Below are 17954 nucleotides of genomic sequence, written 5' to 3'. Positions count from 1 at the left end.
CCCAATCGTCATCATCCGACGTAACTCGGAGTGACCACGAAAGGGAACGTCTCGGTTACGGATGTAACCCTCGTTCCCTGAGTGGGAACGGAGACGTTACGTCTTCCTGCCACTTCCGCTGTACCGCTGAAAAACGCCTGGGTCCAGTCTCGACTCCTCAGCGAAGACATATCTGCATTCTGCCAGCGTACTTCCTGATATACCCCCTGCGGCGGGCGGAGTTACGCTATGCAAATTCCGCAGACCCATGGCATTTCATTGCCATTGGCTCGTTTTATATACTCGAAGGTGATAGGCTTCTAAGCGAAACCCCAATCGTCGTCATCCGACGTAACGTCTCCGTTCCCACTCAGGGAACGAGGGTTACATCCGTAACCGAGACGTTTCTCATACAAAGCTACTCCAGAAGTCTTGTGATGTTAGTTTGTTGTTTTGTTACTAGGGTGCAGCCATCAACGGTCCGTGACGTCACTGGCATGATAGGCTACCTTGACAGCTCCAGCAAAAGGGCATCTCAAGAGCATAACAGATCGAGAGGGGGGTCTTATTGCATTGCAAAAAATCGTATATTTTGATATGTCCAACAAGCGAATAACAACTCCGATGTCATCAAGGGCCGAATAACCTGTTTGCAAAATGACTGTGGCATAAAATGTGACCACGGCGGGTCCTATAAACACGTTCCCCTCACCTCTTAGTTGTTAACGTGATGTTCACCTTCACCGCAGATCACCTTGCTAAATTAATCCGACATCGAGGATGCTATGCTATCCAATATAAGCAATATCAATCGACGACACCCGCAAGATACTTGTTAGTGTGATTTCAGCCGCCTTCTAACTGTGAGCACACAATGTGCCGCACATGCCTAAACGCAAAGCACAGACAGCCGCCTGTCACAGCGTGTGCACTAAACTAAATTCTCTTTATCGTCTTATTGCATTTAAAGTGTCAAAAACACAAGGTTCTATGTGTATCAGTATATTCTAGATCCCTGCATAGTTTTTAAAGTGACAGCAGTCTATATAAGAATCAGTATACGTTTCATTCATACAGTGAATAATATGCAGTGTTATTATTTCATTTGATGATTTAATTTCTTACTTAAATGCTGTTTTTAGTGTTAACTTGTACAGTTAAAAAAAAAATTTGTACAGTCAAAATCAGTCAGTTCAGTCAGAGTAGCAGTAGAGTAGCCTGACGGGGGGGGGGGGGGGCATGCACCTGAGACCTGTTGTCAGACTCTAAAATGTAGAGTGACTCACAGGGTCGCAAGACGACGTAAAGTACATGCATCTGATGAGTTTTATCGAGTTGATGTCAATAGCGCGCGCTCTCTGTAGGCATATTCATATTTTGCCGCTATGTGAAAAAATCCAGCAAAATGCGCCGTCGCGTTTGTCGACCCCAGAGGATTAGCTTTAGCCTAACCATAAATTGTGATTAAAATATATATGATCACTCACATCAAGACGCCGCTGCGGTGGTGGAGTCCATGCAGGAGGAGCAGCGTTTGGCACTGCGTCGCTTCTCAGCGCGAGCTGTGTGGAGAAGCCCATTTCCACCTCTATTGCATTGGAGAAGCAACCCCACGTAAAATGCAGGTTGCATAACTTACTTGAGCTCTAGGCAGGAACTCAAGGTCTTCCAGGCCAAGTGCATGCAACCACTGGCGCCTAATTTCCAAGTCTGCTGGAAAGCTATGCAGTCTAGCAGTGCTGCTGCAACCAGCAACACTACACCTACGTACCCTCCTGACCACTGTACTAAATACAGATCAATCTACGCTAACTTGTACCAAGGGCGTGGTGATGAGCTGGAACCTGCTTACGTCACGTAGTACCGCTTACGTCCCGTAGTACCGCAAACATCCAATAGGAAAATTCAACTGCAGTAGCCACCGTTCAACCTGAAGAGGGCAGCACTCAGACGTTTTTACACCATATATTGTAGAATTAAAACACTTTATACCCAAATGTCAAAAAAGTTACTCGAATCAATGAACAGCACTAATAAAGCCCCATTCTTACAGATCATTAACTAAAAAAAGTTGGTTCAGGGTTTATAGAAATTTTAGAGAAATGCTTAATTGATGCAATACAATTTAACTAATACCATTAGATTTTAGTCGACTAAAACTAAAACAATTCAGATGACTAAAACTAAATGGCATTTTAGTCAAAAGACCATGACAGAAACTAAATAAAACTGCGCAGAGGCGTTCCCATACCGTCGTAACTTCAGACACAGCACAAGTTCCCTTGAAGGTAACATTCATGCTGTTTGTGGAAATCATGATACTTTTTTCAGGATGCTTTGATGAATGGAGTTCAAAAGAATCGAATTTATTTGGGGTGGAAAATGGATCCTTGCTGAATAAAATTATTAATTTCCTTCCCCAAAAATCTTACTGACCCCAAACCTGAATGGCAGTGTAAGAAAACCAGTTTGAAAAAAATTATAGTGTTTATTTAAATTCTAAAGGGATATTTGGAAAGTTTCAGGCAGACTCTATAATCAAAGAAGAAGTTCAATAAGCCTCAATTTGTGTGATGAATGTAGTTTTTATATCTCTACCATCCCTCCTGAGGTCTGTTGAAGCCAAGAGCTAATTAACCTTACCATTGCTGTGAAAGCACACAGAGCAAAAGGTTAGATGGTGGGGTGCAAGAAATAATGAATGTTTAATGTTGTGATTTGATGATTTATATCAAATCCATTATTTCTGACTGCAAACTTATTAGAAGTTCAGTAACTACATCGCCTCCTTAAATGGGATTTAAAATAGGCTGAAAGGGTTAATTGCATAAATCTCACCAGTAACTAATTATTGAAGGTGATGAGCATTTATTTGAGTGCTTTTCTGTGGTAAGTATGAGATTAAATAATTTAATGAGGATTTTTGATGGATTTACACTCTGTGTGAGGGTTGAAATTTGCCCACTACACATTCACAAGACCTCACAAAAAGTTTTACCTTTCTGATTTATTCAAATAATCCCAATAAACATCCTGTTTCACAATGACATTGCAGCATAGCTAAACAATTGAATACTGTATCTAAACATTTAATGATATTGTGCATTCAGTAGTGCATATAGTATTTTATATGTGTGCGTGTATATATATATATACATATACATACACATACAAATCAGGCAGTATGGCTCACATGCAGTAACAGCCAACGTTATGGAATAGTCCTATATATGAAACAGTCAGTGTTACTCTGGATTTGGCTCCATTTGTCATTCTACTCTGCATCTCCATTTCCCCATGTTGCTTACGGAAAAATAAATCAACAGCTTTCAATTAGCTTTCCATATACTGTATGTATTATGTCCCTCTTGTGTCTCTTTTTAATATATTCCATATATATTTCATATTCCTGCTCGAAACTATTTAGTGTAAAGACTTTAGCTGTAAAGAGCAGTAAAGACAAGAGTGCATCCATGTAATAAAAAACTTGGTTGGCTGTTTGCTTGGCTTTTGGCTTCAAAGCTCTATTTTCTCTAAAATCAGTATTAATTTACCTAATATCAATGCAATAAATAAAGTACATTTACATATAAATACAAGGATTCGTTTATTTTTGTGATCTAACTGAGCAGGGACTTAATGCCCTGTACCAAAATCACAGGCCTTTAAAGTAAAATGCACAAAAAAAATAAAAAAAATAAAAAATCTACCGTTATATATATATATATATATTTTTTATCCAGTTTGGCACACAATGGGTCTGATTCACTAACCAGATTTAAATTTTAGGATAAAAAAAGATTCCTGTTGGCCTTTTGAACCTGGAATATGTTATGTAAAATTTGTATTCCTATACATTAGTTGGTAGTGGTAATTGAATTACTAAAAGAACCTGCAATACATCTTACCTCAGAATCGTAGCCGATCACAAGTTAGTCCAGGCCTATATAAAAGGTGTTTATTGTGTTCAGCTGATTTTGAGAAGGGCAGAGATGAAGACAGGTTGGGCATGTATTATACTAATTGATAATTACTGTGGGCACACACTCCCTCATTTATAATAATCTGGATTCATCAACAATATACAACGACATGGGAACAAATTAGACTTAGTATGTCCAGCTTGCCCTTGTGAAAAGGAAGTACATTTTAGCATACTTTAAAAAAAGAGTAGGCCTATTTATTATGGATATATAATATACTTTAAAATAATATACTTAAAGGGATAGTTCACCCAAAATTTTAACTTCTGTCATTTACTCACCATCACATTGTTCCAAACCTGCATGAATTTCTTTCTTCTGATGAACAAGATATTTTGAAAAATGTCGGTAACCAAACGATTGATGAACCCCATTGACTTCCATAGTATTTTTTTCCCTCCATACTATGGAAGTCAGTGGGGTCCATCAACTGTTTGGTTACCCATATTACTCAAAGTATCTTCTTTTGTGTTCAGCAGGAAAAAAGAAATTCATACAGGTTTGGAACAATTTATTAAAATAAGTTACACATAGGTCCATAGAGGACAAAATTGTCTGTGTCAAACTTAAGTTTGGTCTCATTTTAAAGAAGACCCTTGGCAGATTATTGTTGTAAAAAAAAAAAAAAAAAGTTATTTATGAACATTATATTATAAAATATATATTTTATGAAACATGTTGAACCCTAAAACTGTTAGAAAATCAAAGCCATCTATGTAAACAAATTTTAGGTTGATATCCCAAAAAATAAGCTTTCAGTAAGATGTTGTTTGTGGGCGCAGTACCAAATTTTCCCTATTTAGATGCCAGCAAAGCTTCTCTTTCAAATATTACAACCACACACACACAATTTTTTTTATTATCTACATACAAATCACACTCTGACATCCATACCAACACAATTATAGCTGCATAATGTATCCAACTGGCTCTAAAATATGCTTGAGGAGAAAACAGGAATAAAGTGAGTATTTGCTTTATAGGCCAAACTTGAGAAAATGGCACCATTTAAAAAAAAAATGAATACATTTTTAAGCCTTGCCAACAGAATGAAAGTCTATTAACAATTAGATTGCATCATTTTATAGTTAAATGGCACTAGGATTAAAATTTGTAAAGGAGCCATTTTTGTCCTTCAGGTCATGTGTGGAACTTTTTTGTTTGGCTCGAGGTCATGGTGCAAAGGACCCTAGGTTGATTTTACTCTGAACCATCCCTTTAAAGTGTACTGCTGAATGTACTGAAAAGCATTTAGGGTAAACTAAAACATACTTTAATGTAATTTCTATTGAAAATTGTATTTCATGTAGTTAAAACATTTTTGAAGTTGGAATTTAGTACATTTAAAATATCTTAACTTTAAATGCAATATCGAATGACAAACTACAGTTAAATTATAATCAAGTACTTTACATGTGCTTTAGTTTGTCAAGCCAACACATCAATATAAGTTTACTATTTTAAACCAAGACGGAAAAAAAAAATAAACTAGATTATTTAAAATGTGCTTAAAAATTGAAATGTAAAATTTGAATTGGACATTATTACAGTGCACTCTGTACTCCCTTTGAGTACACTAAGAGGCCTTTTATTTCATTTTATATTATTTGCAAAAACATTTTTTAAATATACCTTTAAGATCTGAAGTACACCATGCACTAGTGCACATTCAATACAATTAACAGTTCAATATACAGTTCAATCTGTGTTGGTGATATTTTCTCTTTTTATTTCAATTTTTGCATTTGCAAACCCTTTCATTCGTTAGACCTGCACAGACATTTACTGTATGCATGAGGCCCCTGGTGTCTTTCATATCAAGCATTCAGACAGCTTTCCCTATAATAAGCAAACTCATCAGGAAGACCATGATGAAAAATATCCACATAAAGAAGCGATCCATGACTTTGGCAACTTTCCGCCACTCCCCGTTTCGTCTCTGCGTGGCCTTCTGCTCATGATAAAAGTTAGCGATGTACTCGATATTCCTCAAGAGGCTTTGCTGATGACATGAACACTGACCTTCAACAAGTATCTCCCTTTTCTTCGCCGATTCTTTTCCAGTCGGTCCGCTCTCCAACACAATCTCTCCTGTAGCTTCCGCAACCTCTTCATGGTCAATGCTCACACAGGAACTATCTGTCCAGCCAGTGTGGCACTCATTTCCTTGCCTTGGTGATAAGGTTGGACTGACATCCTCATTTAATTGATCTTTTATCTTTTGTGAACAACCATCACTGGCTGAAATGCTTCGTACCCTCAGAGCGAAGTCCTCGCCCCTGGCAGGGCCGTTTATAATGCAGCTGCTTCCCTTTTGCCCAGGTTTGTCTGTGTGAGCAGACAGGCAGCCCTCACCCATGTCGTAGACGAAGCAAATCCGAGCCAGGTAGTGCAGGATAAAGCGACGTGCCCATGTAGGAACAGGTTGGGCCTCTGGTCCGCAGTGGTGAATGTTCATAATGAAGATAGTCAGGGCTGTAGAAGCTGTAACCATTGTCATTGTGGCGATGTAATACTTCCCTGTGGAAACATTGGAACTGGTGAACATAGACAGCAGACTTAATTTCAAAGCTTTCAGCAATAGATATTTAAAGAGTCATTGATTATCTGACCTCAAGAGGAAAGTTTATGTTAATTATTCCAATGTTAACCATCGACTGGGCTAAAACTCCAATAGTGAGTTTGCTAATAAAAGGCACAGTTGCAGGCGGCCCTAGATTCATTAGAAAGGCTCATTAAAATTATTGACCCTTGGCACATTGTTTATTGCTCTAGCAGCCTATTTGCATTTCATACAGTCTGATAATTATTTATTTCAGGCCTTGTGGGTGGAAGTGTTTTCTCTTTGGTGAACCCCTTCATTGCACACCAGTGGAATCCAAGGGGGTGTTGTGCTGAATAAAGAAGACTAAACATTTATACAGCATGTGCCCACTTTTTTTGGGTAGGAACTAAAAGTGAACAGAACAGATTTACTCAGCCAAAGACAATATAACACAGAGCATGCACTTAAGATGTGATAGAAAACTATGGTTCTAATTGTCCATTATTTGATGTTAATTGAGGTCAAATTCTTTAGTTCTTTAGTACAGTTCATGCTGTATGAATTGTACAGACATACTGAATTTTGTAATTATCAATTCCAATTAATGATGACACTTGGGATGATATTTGGGAACATGCTAAAATAATATCAGTCTGTAATTGGGCAAAAGCTGTTCAGCTGAATATAGTACAGATTTCATATATCCTCTAATTGTAGACATATCTTTAACAATTTCTTTTCACTCTTTTGTCTCAAATGTAAGACTGACATTGGTACGCACTGTTTATGATCAAGGTATTGATACAGAAATAATGGCTTCAATGTATTCTTGACATAGAACGCAGATCTTGAGTACAAACTTAAACTTAATAAAATCGTTTGGGATTTTCACATGACATGCGAAAAAAATATTAAGAATTAATTCAATAATGGCCACATTGTACTAATTTGTTCCATCGTTTTAGTAATAACAAGCTGTGGGAGTAATAATCACATCATGGGAACAAATTCTGGCCACGTGAAGACTAAAATGTTATTGTTAAATGTATTTTCAGTGTTATTCCTTTTGTATAATGTATAATATTTTGTGAAGTCAGAGTATGTTGTACATGTGTTTTGAGGAGAGATATGGGATGAGCTATATTTGGCTAAGGATTATGTGTGCAATGCAACATGTTCCACTGATGCAAAGGTTTTCCAATAATGTATACATCGATTGAGGTGCTGTATTCTTTATAAGGAAAGGAATGTTTTTCACTGATGCATATGTACCAAGAATGTATATACTACAGGACAGTTTTCTTTCTATGGAAAGTGGATTGTGCCACATGTAAGCATGAGGCATACGTTCCATTTTAAACATAAGCAACATATTTTTCTACCTTACAAGAAATTTGCAAGTTCCTCAGTGGTATAAGCATACAGAGAAACACATATACAGATGGCATGAGTTAAGGGAGTGGAAGGAGAGGGGGAGAGAGGAAAGAGATGGGGAGAGATGACAGAGAGGGAAACAGAGAAATCTAAAATGAAGACAACCTCTCCTGTAACCTTCCTCTACTATGCCCCTTTCTACGGTGGCCTAGAAGTGCAAAACAAACTTTGTTTTCGGAAATGTTATTGTGTTTTCTAACTTGTTAATTTGTTTTAGTCTTTCCATTGCGTTCATAAATTTGTTGTTTTGTTTTCAGAATCGTGGTTTGTTTTGCACTTCTCGGCCACCATACGTTTCTCTCCTATGCTGACATGTAATAAAATAAGAAATAAAGAGATCTCTCGGCAAAGTAACTGGTGTTGCTTCCGTGATTCAACCATAATGGGGAAAAGCTTAATTTTCAAGTCTACGCCACGATATTTCGTTTTTTTTCCCTGAATGTCAAAAACCTTGTTAAAAATATTTTGATTATGCTTATTAAAGTTAAATTCTCTGAAAGCAATATTATTATCAAATTTTGCTTTTCAAGTAACTTGATCTTGTTTAAGCAATTTTTTTTTTTTTTTTTTACCATTATTAATGCAGTATATGCTGAAGCCACTGAAAGCATCAGCCAAATGCATAAATGGGAATTCTGTGTTGTGCTGAACATTTGTTTAAAAACCAATGGCTATGCACTGCTATCATTAATAGTAAAATTATTAAACGGGTCCTATTATGCCCGTTTACAAAGTCTTGGTTTTGTTTTTGGGGTGTACTAGAATGTCCTTTAAAAAAAAAAAACTTTTTTACACTATTTAATCATGATATTTGTCGGAAATCTATGGTAATACAAACAGTAATCGATCACAAAACCATGGTTAATTTTACTAAGGGGTAGTGAACAGCCTTACAAAAGCAAGAGCTTACAAAATCTATAGTAAACATTATATCAACACTAATCTTGGCAGGCGAGCGTAGCAACTATTTAATTGGAACTGTTATTAGAAAACGCAACTACAAATAATAAGGCATACTTACAAGTTGTGATCCACAAACAACAGATTGTCCCGACAAAGTGGGAACTGCTCCATTTCAGGAGAAGCTTTTGTGTGTAGCCTGCATTCTGGTTCTGGAAGCTGTAAACTTTGGGATTATAATGTTCAAGAACAGTTTCAAATTAATTTTAACCACTAAGTTCGTTAGCCTTAGGAAGGTCAAACAAATGAGTTGTGGAAAAAACAGTGTCTCTTTAACATAGCAGCAGGCCTCGTCCGCTTTTTTGCGTATTCCGTGGGCGGGGACTATTTAAATGAGTAACATTATGACTTCACAAAGCCTGGAAAAAACGTGTCGTTGTCCAAACGTGCCTTTCATTGTAGTTCTTGGAAAGTGCATTCTGTTGAATAAAATATCTCCCTTTGGAATAGATTATGAGCTTTGTAATCTCTTGCAGATCTTTTTTATGCTCAAACAGCAACATTACACACTAACTAAAGTGAAAAAGCATTATAGGACCCCTTTAATGAGCAAAAAAAAAAAAAATCACAGATACTGCATGTCAGAATAAAAACTAATTGTACAATTACTAGGGGTGTAACAATATATCGTGTTACAATATATCGCAATACAAAAATGCAACAATATGTATCATGGATAGTGACAATATGTATTTAAGTTTACAGAGTTTTAGTGTCAGTACTACATTAAACTACTATATAATGTTGAATATAATGTATAATAATGCAATGTGGGAATATTTATGGGTCTTGATAATGCCAAATGTCTTATGTTACCAGTAAAAAGTGGCTTATATTATTTTAAATATATCTAGTTTGTGACAGAGTGCAAGCATATTCATCTAAAATAATTCTGTATTTTCAGATTCAAAATCATCAATGTTATTATTCTGGGTTAACCATTTTCCTGTGCACTGGGTTACCAGCACCAAGACCAAGCCTATTCATTTCCACCCATTCATGTAATACCAAATTTTGTATTTTAATCAACAGTAAAAAAAAATTGTTAAACTTTTACCATATGTCTTGGAGTATCGCAACAGTATCGTATTGTGAGCTCAGTATCGTGATGTATATCAAATCGTGACATGAAGGTATCATTACACCCCTAACAATTGCAAGTGAAAGTTATTTTGCTGGATCTCACCAATGAGTGGCACATTCTCTGAAGGAGGCATGCTCTCCGCGACCAGAAGCTGAAAGACGGTAAGGGCTAGTAACACTGTGACCCCTAAAGACACTTTCTCTCCAGAGTCGGCTGGCAGGTAGAAGCCCAGTGGAGCCAAGAAGGAGATCATCATGCAGGGAATGAGCAGATTGAAGATATAAAAGGAAGCTCTTCTCTTCAGGTGAAGTGTGTAGGTGATATCTGGGTAGGGGTCTGAGCAGCAGCCATAGAGAATAACGTTCTTCTTAGCAGGCATTCCCAGAACCTGCCACTCTACATTCTCCACAAAGTCAGAGAGATCAGCACTGTCCAGGGCAATGTGAAGGTCCATCTGGTTGCCATTGTGGGTCCAAGAGCCAAAGGTGAGGCGGCACTGCTGGGCATCAAAAGGGAAAAAAGACACATCCACTTTGCAAGAGCTCTTGGATATTGCCGGCTGGTCCCACATAATCTGGCCATCATGGCGGATCACCACATTGGTCTCCATAGAGCTGGAGAACTGGTCATCTGCACTGGAGGGCAGAAAGTGGAAATCAATAAAATCATTGTCATAGTCAGCACTTTTCTACTTTTCATAACCCTAATTAAAACTAAAAATGAATGCATGAATCATCTGATTATCATGTCCATAATTAACATATTCACCTGAAGTTCCTTCTTACTGGTGACTAGTCTAACACTGCAAAAAAATAATTTTCTTAACTGTCTTTTTGTCTTGTTTTCCAGAAAATATATATATAAAAAAAAAAATCTAAACATCCAACATAACAAGATAAATATAAAAATGTTATAAAATAAGAAATATAAAAAATTAATATTTTTAACATCTGTATTTTTTGTTAATGTATGCTTAAAACAAGCACGCGCACACACAGTATATATATATTGGTCAATTGGATTAAAAAATGTGGAGTTGCAAATATAATAATCAGTAATACTGATCTTACTTAGGTACATTTAAATATTTTTACAAGACAAAAATGCTGATTTAGGAAATTACTTTTTGCAGAGGAGACAAATAAACACACACAAACACACACATACATATATATATATGTATGTGTGTGTGTGTGAGTGTGTGTGTGTTTGTGTGTGTGTGTGTTTGTGTATGAAAAATAATGAGTTAAGACTGACAACACTGTAGTGCAGTTTGTTATGAGAAGAAAATTACTCTACGTTCCCATGAACAAGCAGTTCTTAAGAATGTACAGCATTTGCAACAACAAAGTGATGACAGGACATGACATACAATTTGTGGCTGAATCGATGAAACCCAATACCAATCCGACCTACTTGTTATATAGGACAATATCGGGTCTCCATACATAACTACTAGGTATACGGATGGTATCAAGCCCATCGTAGTCTGTCTTATTCCAGGTGAGGTAGGCATCAAACCACACCTGACGAATCCACAAATATGTTGTGAGGATCTGGTTTCTTTCATCCTAGAAAATAAAGACGGATTTCACAATATAATAAATACATTAATATTATATTAATATTATATAATAATATTAACAAATAAAATCCAATCAGAAAAATAAATATCAAAATCAGTTAAAAATAGCTACAATTGTGACATTATATTTGTCACTAATTGATTGAAAAACATATTAAATGCAATTTATACAGACAATAGTTGTATGAATGATGACCATGCTTTCAGTTTAGGAATTACAAGGCATTTTATTATTTTATGGGGCATAAAGTTAAAAATGTCTGTGTGGTATAACTGTCCAAAGATTGTATAAAAAAAAAATACAAAAAAAATTCAAAACTTGGATCAAGTTTTGCATAATCTTTAATTAAAGTTCTTAAACAGATAAACAGTTTTGTTGTAAAATGAAAAAAGAAAAAGACGTCACCGATGTCACCGAAAAAGATGTAGCTAGGCACAATTTAAAATCATTAAAAAAGGTTGTTAATTTTTTTTTTAGATATTCAAAACCATATGATACCAACATGAATACAAATATTACATTTCTTAGCACATTTGTTTTAATATATTTAATGCGAGACAACAAGCTAAACCATTTTCTCTCTCTCATGTTCTGAGCCAGAAATCTATAATCTATATTCTGAATTTTTTTACAGAGGGGGTTGACCACATATCATTGTTTGGTTTATATAACATTTTATTCATAAAAACATGGTGAAAATCCTTTTTTTCCCCTGACTGTTGAAAGGATTTCCCTTTGTAAAAACTTTAAACTCGAATACATGAAAATGAAAACCTAATTCTGAACCTGGCTTCATCTAGTGTTCAGATTTCTGTTCTAAAACACTTGTAATACAAAAATAATAATTGCCTTACTGTATTAATTAACTGGGGAATATCCAGTATGATATTTAGTTTTACTCTATTCACATGCAGTAAAAGAAACAAAGTTGACGTATTTCCTCAGACAGCACAATTCAAAGGTAAAGAGCAAAGCAGTAAAATGAGACATCAAAAAGACAGATAGAGAATGAGAACGAATGTGTGATTGACCGAGAGTCATTACCATATCAATGATCTGGGAGAGGGTGATCTGCAAGGTGACGTTAATGATGTTGTCCGTGTCCTCCACAGGCCTCAATGCACTGGTGTAATTCACGAATAAATCATTCAGCAGCTTGAATGCATATTTCCCCTGGGCACACAAACACACTGCCGAAAAGGAAGAGGAAAGTGATTTAGATTTGGCCGATTTGTTTTATTTAGATCGATTGTAATCGGAATCCGCAGCAGCTCGAGTTCTTACCAGAACCAGGAGGTATGACCATATTAGCCCGGTTCTGTCAAAACTGCACTGGCTCCCTATTAAACATCGTATACATTTTAAAATATTGCTGACTACTTACAAAGCACTAAATGGTTTAGCTCCCCAGAGCTCTTAACGCATTATAGTCCTTCACGTCTACTGCGATCTCAAAATTCTGGCCAGTTGATAATACCTAGAATATCAAAATCAACTGCAGGCAGTAGATCCTTCTCCTATTTAGCACCTAAACTTTGGAACAGTCTTCCTAACATTGTCCAGGAAGCAGACACACTCTGTCAGTTTCAATCTAGACTAAAAACGCTTCTCTTTTACCTGGCATTCATATAGAACATTACATTTCTATTATTCAAAACAGTAAAATGATTACTAGGCTGCATAGATTAGGCCAGCCAGAACCGGGAACACTTCCTATAACACCTGATGTACTCGTTACATCATAAGAAAATGGCATCTACGCTAATGTTAGTCTTTCTGTTTATTCCGAGGTTTACTGAAGTCAGCCGGATCCAAGCCGTATTCAGATCAGATGGTGGACCTGCGCCTGGACTCATCCAGGACACATCCCTGAAGTGCCAGCCTCATCAGCCCTGTTGAGGCCTCATCGACACGACAGCCATCGGCACTGATCCACAACAAACTCGTCTCCATACCGGCGTGACTCCGACTTCCAATCAGATGGAAACTGGATAATATTCTGAATGTTCTGATCCAATCTGACTTCTGACCTATAATGCTGCCTGAATCATAATCATACACTGTTTGTTCATTGGCCAGAGGAGAACTGGCCCCGACTGAGCCTGGTTTCTCCCAAGGTTTTTTCTCCATTCTGTCACCTGATGGAGTTTTGGTTCCTTGCCACTGTTGCCTTGGCTTTTGGCTTGCTTAGTTGGAGACATTTAATATTCAACAATATTATTGATCTGCCTTACTTAAGGTGGGCGATGACGCAATTTTCTTCTAGAAACAAACTTTGTTGTATAATTTTCCTGTTATCACTGTGAAGCTGCTTTGATACAATCTGTATATTAAAAGCGCTTATATAAATAAAGGTGACTTGACTTGATTAATCAATTAAGACACAAAGTCAAACGGTGGTTCCTTGAGTATACTGAGTAAAACGGCTATCCTCACATCCTTAATGAGCTTGGTGGTTTGGGATGGAAAAGTTTGGTGAGTGTCTAAGGCTGATAAAGAATAATCTGAGCACTTGAGGCACCTAAGCTTATTTATGGCAACAAGCCCATCAGACCCTTTTTCATTTTATAGTCAGTGATGTCGCCCTCTCAATAATGATAATAATTCTGGACAAATACCACCACACCACTATTTTACTAGCATTTTATGTCTAAGAAAATTCAAATATTCCCTGTACTGATTTCCCAGATCCCCTTGATTCTTGCTGACACTTGGATTTGTCTGGCTGCCAGCTCAGGACGCCCCGATGAACGAGCATGCTTTATCAAAAAGTGCCAGTAGTAGGAGAGCTACAACAACCTTTCAAACTGCAGTCCATATATTTGACTGAACTATGGCCACACTGCATGCAGCAGGGGAACTCTAGTGAACAAGCACAGTTACTCAACTACCCCTCCTGTTCTCTGAGGATGAGAGTGGTCAGCGCTTTCACTGGCGAATCAATTCACTTCAAGTGCCAGACAAAATAGCGCTCTAATGAAAGTTAAAAATGGAGGCTGTGGTGTGAAAAGGATGTGTGAGATCCAGCTGGCAGCGCTGCTGTCCTGCAGCATGAACTGGGCAGCAAGTGTTCAGAAAGTATCAAATTCTTGTGTCCAAAAACACTGGTGTCAAAGTTGCTTCTTTAGACAAAATGCAAAAATGCTTCAAGGACTCTGTGGGTCATATATTTGGTTGCTATTTGGGCAACTGCCATAGATAGAAATAAACTTTTAAGACAGTAAATTTAAATAATACATGCGGCACATTACAAGTTATTAAAGTTTCCTAGTGTGTGGAAACCAGGAACCAATCACAGGAGTTCCATTTTTGCATAATTAATAACAATAGAAAAAAAGCACCTACAAAGGGAATTAAATAGAAATTCCGGGTAATACCGGGACTGCTGGTCTTTACATGCCTCTATGGAATTATAAACGTTTATAATATAAAGTTTTATATTTATTTAAATAAGTGTATTATTTAAGAATTCACATTTATGTGACTAAATCTACCAAAAAAAACAGACAGACAAAAACATAATCTCAACAGCAAATTAAATATAAACTCTGGGACCAAAAGTTGCAATTATTAAAAAAATAATCATAAATACACAGAAACACTTAGCCTATCGCCAGTATAGGGGTCAATGACGTATATAGATTTTCGACAGGCCAATTTTAAAATACAAAAAATAATATATATTGCAATTGTTCAAACATTAAGAATGCTGCGTACACATAAATTCATATTAACATTTTAAATTAAGGTATTTTAGTGGGGGTTTTTTTCATTTAGATGAATTGGCAGTAGCCTCAAAAAAATGTCAATTAATTTCCTTACCCTGCTTAGCTTTTTTTTAAAAGTTCTCCGTAATTAAAATGTTTAGAAATAAAGTTTTTGCATTTTTTTTGTTCACTTAAGAATACTGTATTAGTGATTCATATTTCAGCCACAGAAATTAGCCTAGATTTTATTTTTAATTTAATACAGTTATTGATATTATTGGTCATGCCACATGATAAGTGGTCGCTCCAAATGACAAGAGACTTCTATTTAAATCTATTTAAATAGATCAATAAACAAATTTCATACAAAAAAAAAAGATTTAAACCAGATTTTATTAAAATTTCACTGAATTTTCATGAACAAATCTTTTATAAAAAAAATTGTTATATAAAAATCACATCGCGCAAACATAAGTGCAACATTTCATTTAACTTGACAGAATTTTTTTCTAACACACACACACACACATACATATATATATATATATATATATAAATGCAGGTATTGGATACAGGTAAAGTTTGGGGTCAGTATTTTTTTTTAAGTAATTAATACTTTTATTGATCAAGGACACACATTACATTGATCAAAAGTGACAGTAAAAGACATTTAATGTTACAAAAGACTGTATTTCAAATAAATGTTGTTCTTTTGTTCATTCTATTCATCAAAGAATCCTGACAAATAAAATGCATCACAGTTTCCAAAAAAAATATGATATGAAAACTGATAATATGAAACTGATAATAATCAGAAATGTTTCTTGAGCAGCAAATCAGCATATTCAAATGATTTCTGAAGGATCTTGTGACACTGAAGACTGGAGTAATGATGCTGAAAATTCAGCTTTGATCACAGGAATAAATTTCAGTTTACTATATATTCCCATAGAAAGGTGTAACTCCACTCTTGCTGCAGGGTCAGAATTATCTGCCTATGGCCAGCAGTTTTTACTTTGCTTGGTAAAATCTGGTAAAAATCTGATTAAATAGATTCAAATCGTTATTATTTATTTATTTATTTATTTATAAGGTACTAATAAATGCACAATATCCAAACTGAAATTATGTGCTCTAAATTATTTATTTAGCATTTTTCTCATATTGTACAAAGATTCAACATAAATTGTCTGAATTTTTTTTATGTATTTTTTTATGTAAATTGCATTAAAAAATGATACTAAAAGTACTTTATGTGTATAAACCATCAACTGAATATAAAAGCACAAAACCTGCCAATCTAGGACATATATCATTCATGGAAAACACTCTGCAGTGGTAGCACCACATGATATTTTCAAATTCAGTCGAAATTTACAGGCACAGAATTGGCCACCTAAACAAAACAAGCTATCCTCCCACAAAAAGTAAATACATATATATATATATATATATATATATATATATATATATATATATATATATATATATATTGTAGAAATAACTTAATATTCATTGTTGTTGTTTTTCACAACACATGATATCCAAAATGTGGTAACAATACCAGCCATTAAAAAGGTAGTTTTTTTCCAAATTTGACAGAGTTACAAACCTGCTTGCTGCTTCCATGGGTCCTTGGCAAATTGGTATGATCCAATTTCCTGTCTTTGAATGGATTTGAAATAAAAATCCCAAAGTGGTAGTTTCTTGATGGTCGATATCATAAAAATGGACATCTTCGGACAACGTTTGTTTGTATATTATGATGGAAATGTAAAACAAATGATTTGCAATTTTGTACAGGATTACAAAACATTTTGGAAATCATGCCAAATAATCGTGCCATTAAAATTAATTTCAAAGACGTTTCCAAAACAGCATTTATGGCCGGAATGTCGCACCACATGATATTTTGACACTTTAAATAACAGAAAAACTACAAATAACTAATGGTTTTTGACAATTTAAAGTGAATACAAACATGGGAGAGGTACATGTGGTAACTTGCATTTAAACCCTTTTTAGCTGATAAGAATACAAGTCCGATATCGGACAGAAAATTTAGGCGTCACTGACTCTACACTGACTCTAGACTAAGACACTATATAATGTCAGTTATATCAATAAGTAATATGATAAAAACCTAATTGGAAGCCTGAATAAACATTCGTAAAAAGAGCGCACCCTTACCTGGGATAAAACCAATGGTGGCAATCAAATGGAAAGAAGCCCAAATGACACGTGGATTCATTTTGTGGCGTGAATGAGGAATCAAAACTCTTCTGTGGTGTCGTGAAGGCAGATGCAGGATTTCTCAGACATTCCCATAGTTCAATACCGTATTGAGACCAAGCAGCAGCGCAAAATCCATGCGCAACTCGCGAGGCAAGAGAAGTGTCGTGTGGTAGTTAAGCGATGACGAAGAGTTTCACTACTAGCCTTGATACTGGAGTACTGGTAGTCGACTCGAGTGTCTGAAAAAATAAGTCTCGTGGTAGCTGTGGGAGCGTTGTGGTAGGCTACTTGTAGTAAACATGCGTGGGACTGAAGAGTGGAGACGAGAACTGAGAGGAAACTAAGACCACTTTTGAGGGAAAGTATCTATCTATCTCTCTATCTTCAGGTCGTATTTCTGCCGTTAAAGGTAGGACCTATCAAATACTTAGAAATTCTGCA

General features: G+C 35.9%; 1 protein-coding gene across 2 annotated transcripts; it reads right to left on the bottom strand.

Moving 5' to 3' along the window:
- Window positions 1-5309: 5309 nt before the first annotated feature.
- Window positions 5310-17918, bottom strand: LOC308706141 (neuronal acetylcholine receptor subunit alpha-10). Of its 2 annotated transcripts, XM_081391529.1 has the most exons (6): window positions 17469-17774; window positions 12616-12761; window positions 11402-11556; window positions 10088-10620; window positions 5985-6482; window positions 5696-5913 (listed from the first exon to the last, which is right to left on the bottom strand). In XM_081391529.1, exons 1-6 carry the CDS (start codon window positions 17527-17529, stop codon window positions 5780-5782), a joined length of 1527 nt encoding a protein of 508 aa, XP_081247655.1. In that variant the 5' UTR covers window positions 17530-17774; the 3' UTR covers window positions 5696-5779. The 2 variants fall into 2 exon arrangements, with proteins under 2 accessions (XP_081247654.1, XP_081247655.1); XM_081391528.1 differs by having other exon boundaries at window positions 5310-6482; window positions 17469-17918.
- Window positions 17919-17954: the final 36 nt, after the last annotated feature.

The sequence above is a fragment of the Scardinius erythrophthalmus genome, assembly GCF_964197995.2.
Source record: "Scardinius erythrophthalmus genome assembly, chromosome: 17".
Classification (NCBI taxonomy): domain Eukaryota; kingdom Metazoa; phylum Chordata; class Actinopteri; order Cypriniformes; family Leuciscidae; genus Scardinius; species Scardinius erythrophthalmus.
The sequence above is the reverse complement of the archived record's forward strand: the minus strand, read 5'-3'. Positions and strand labels throughout refer to the sequence as shown.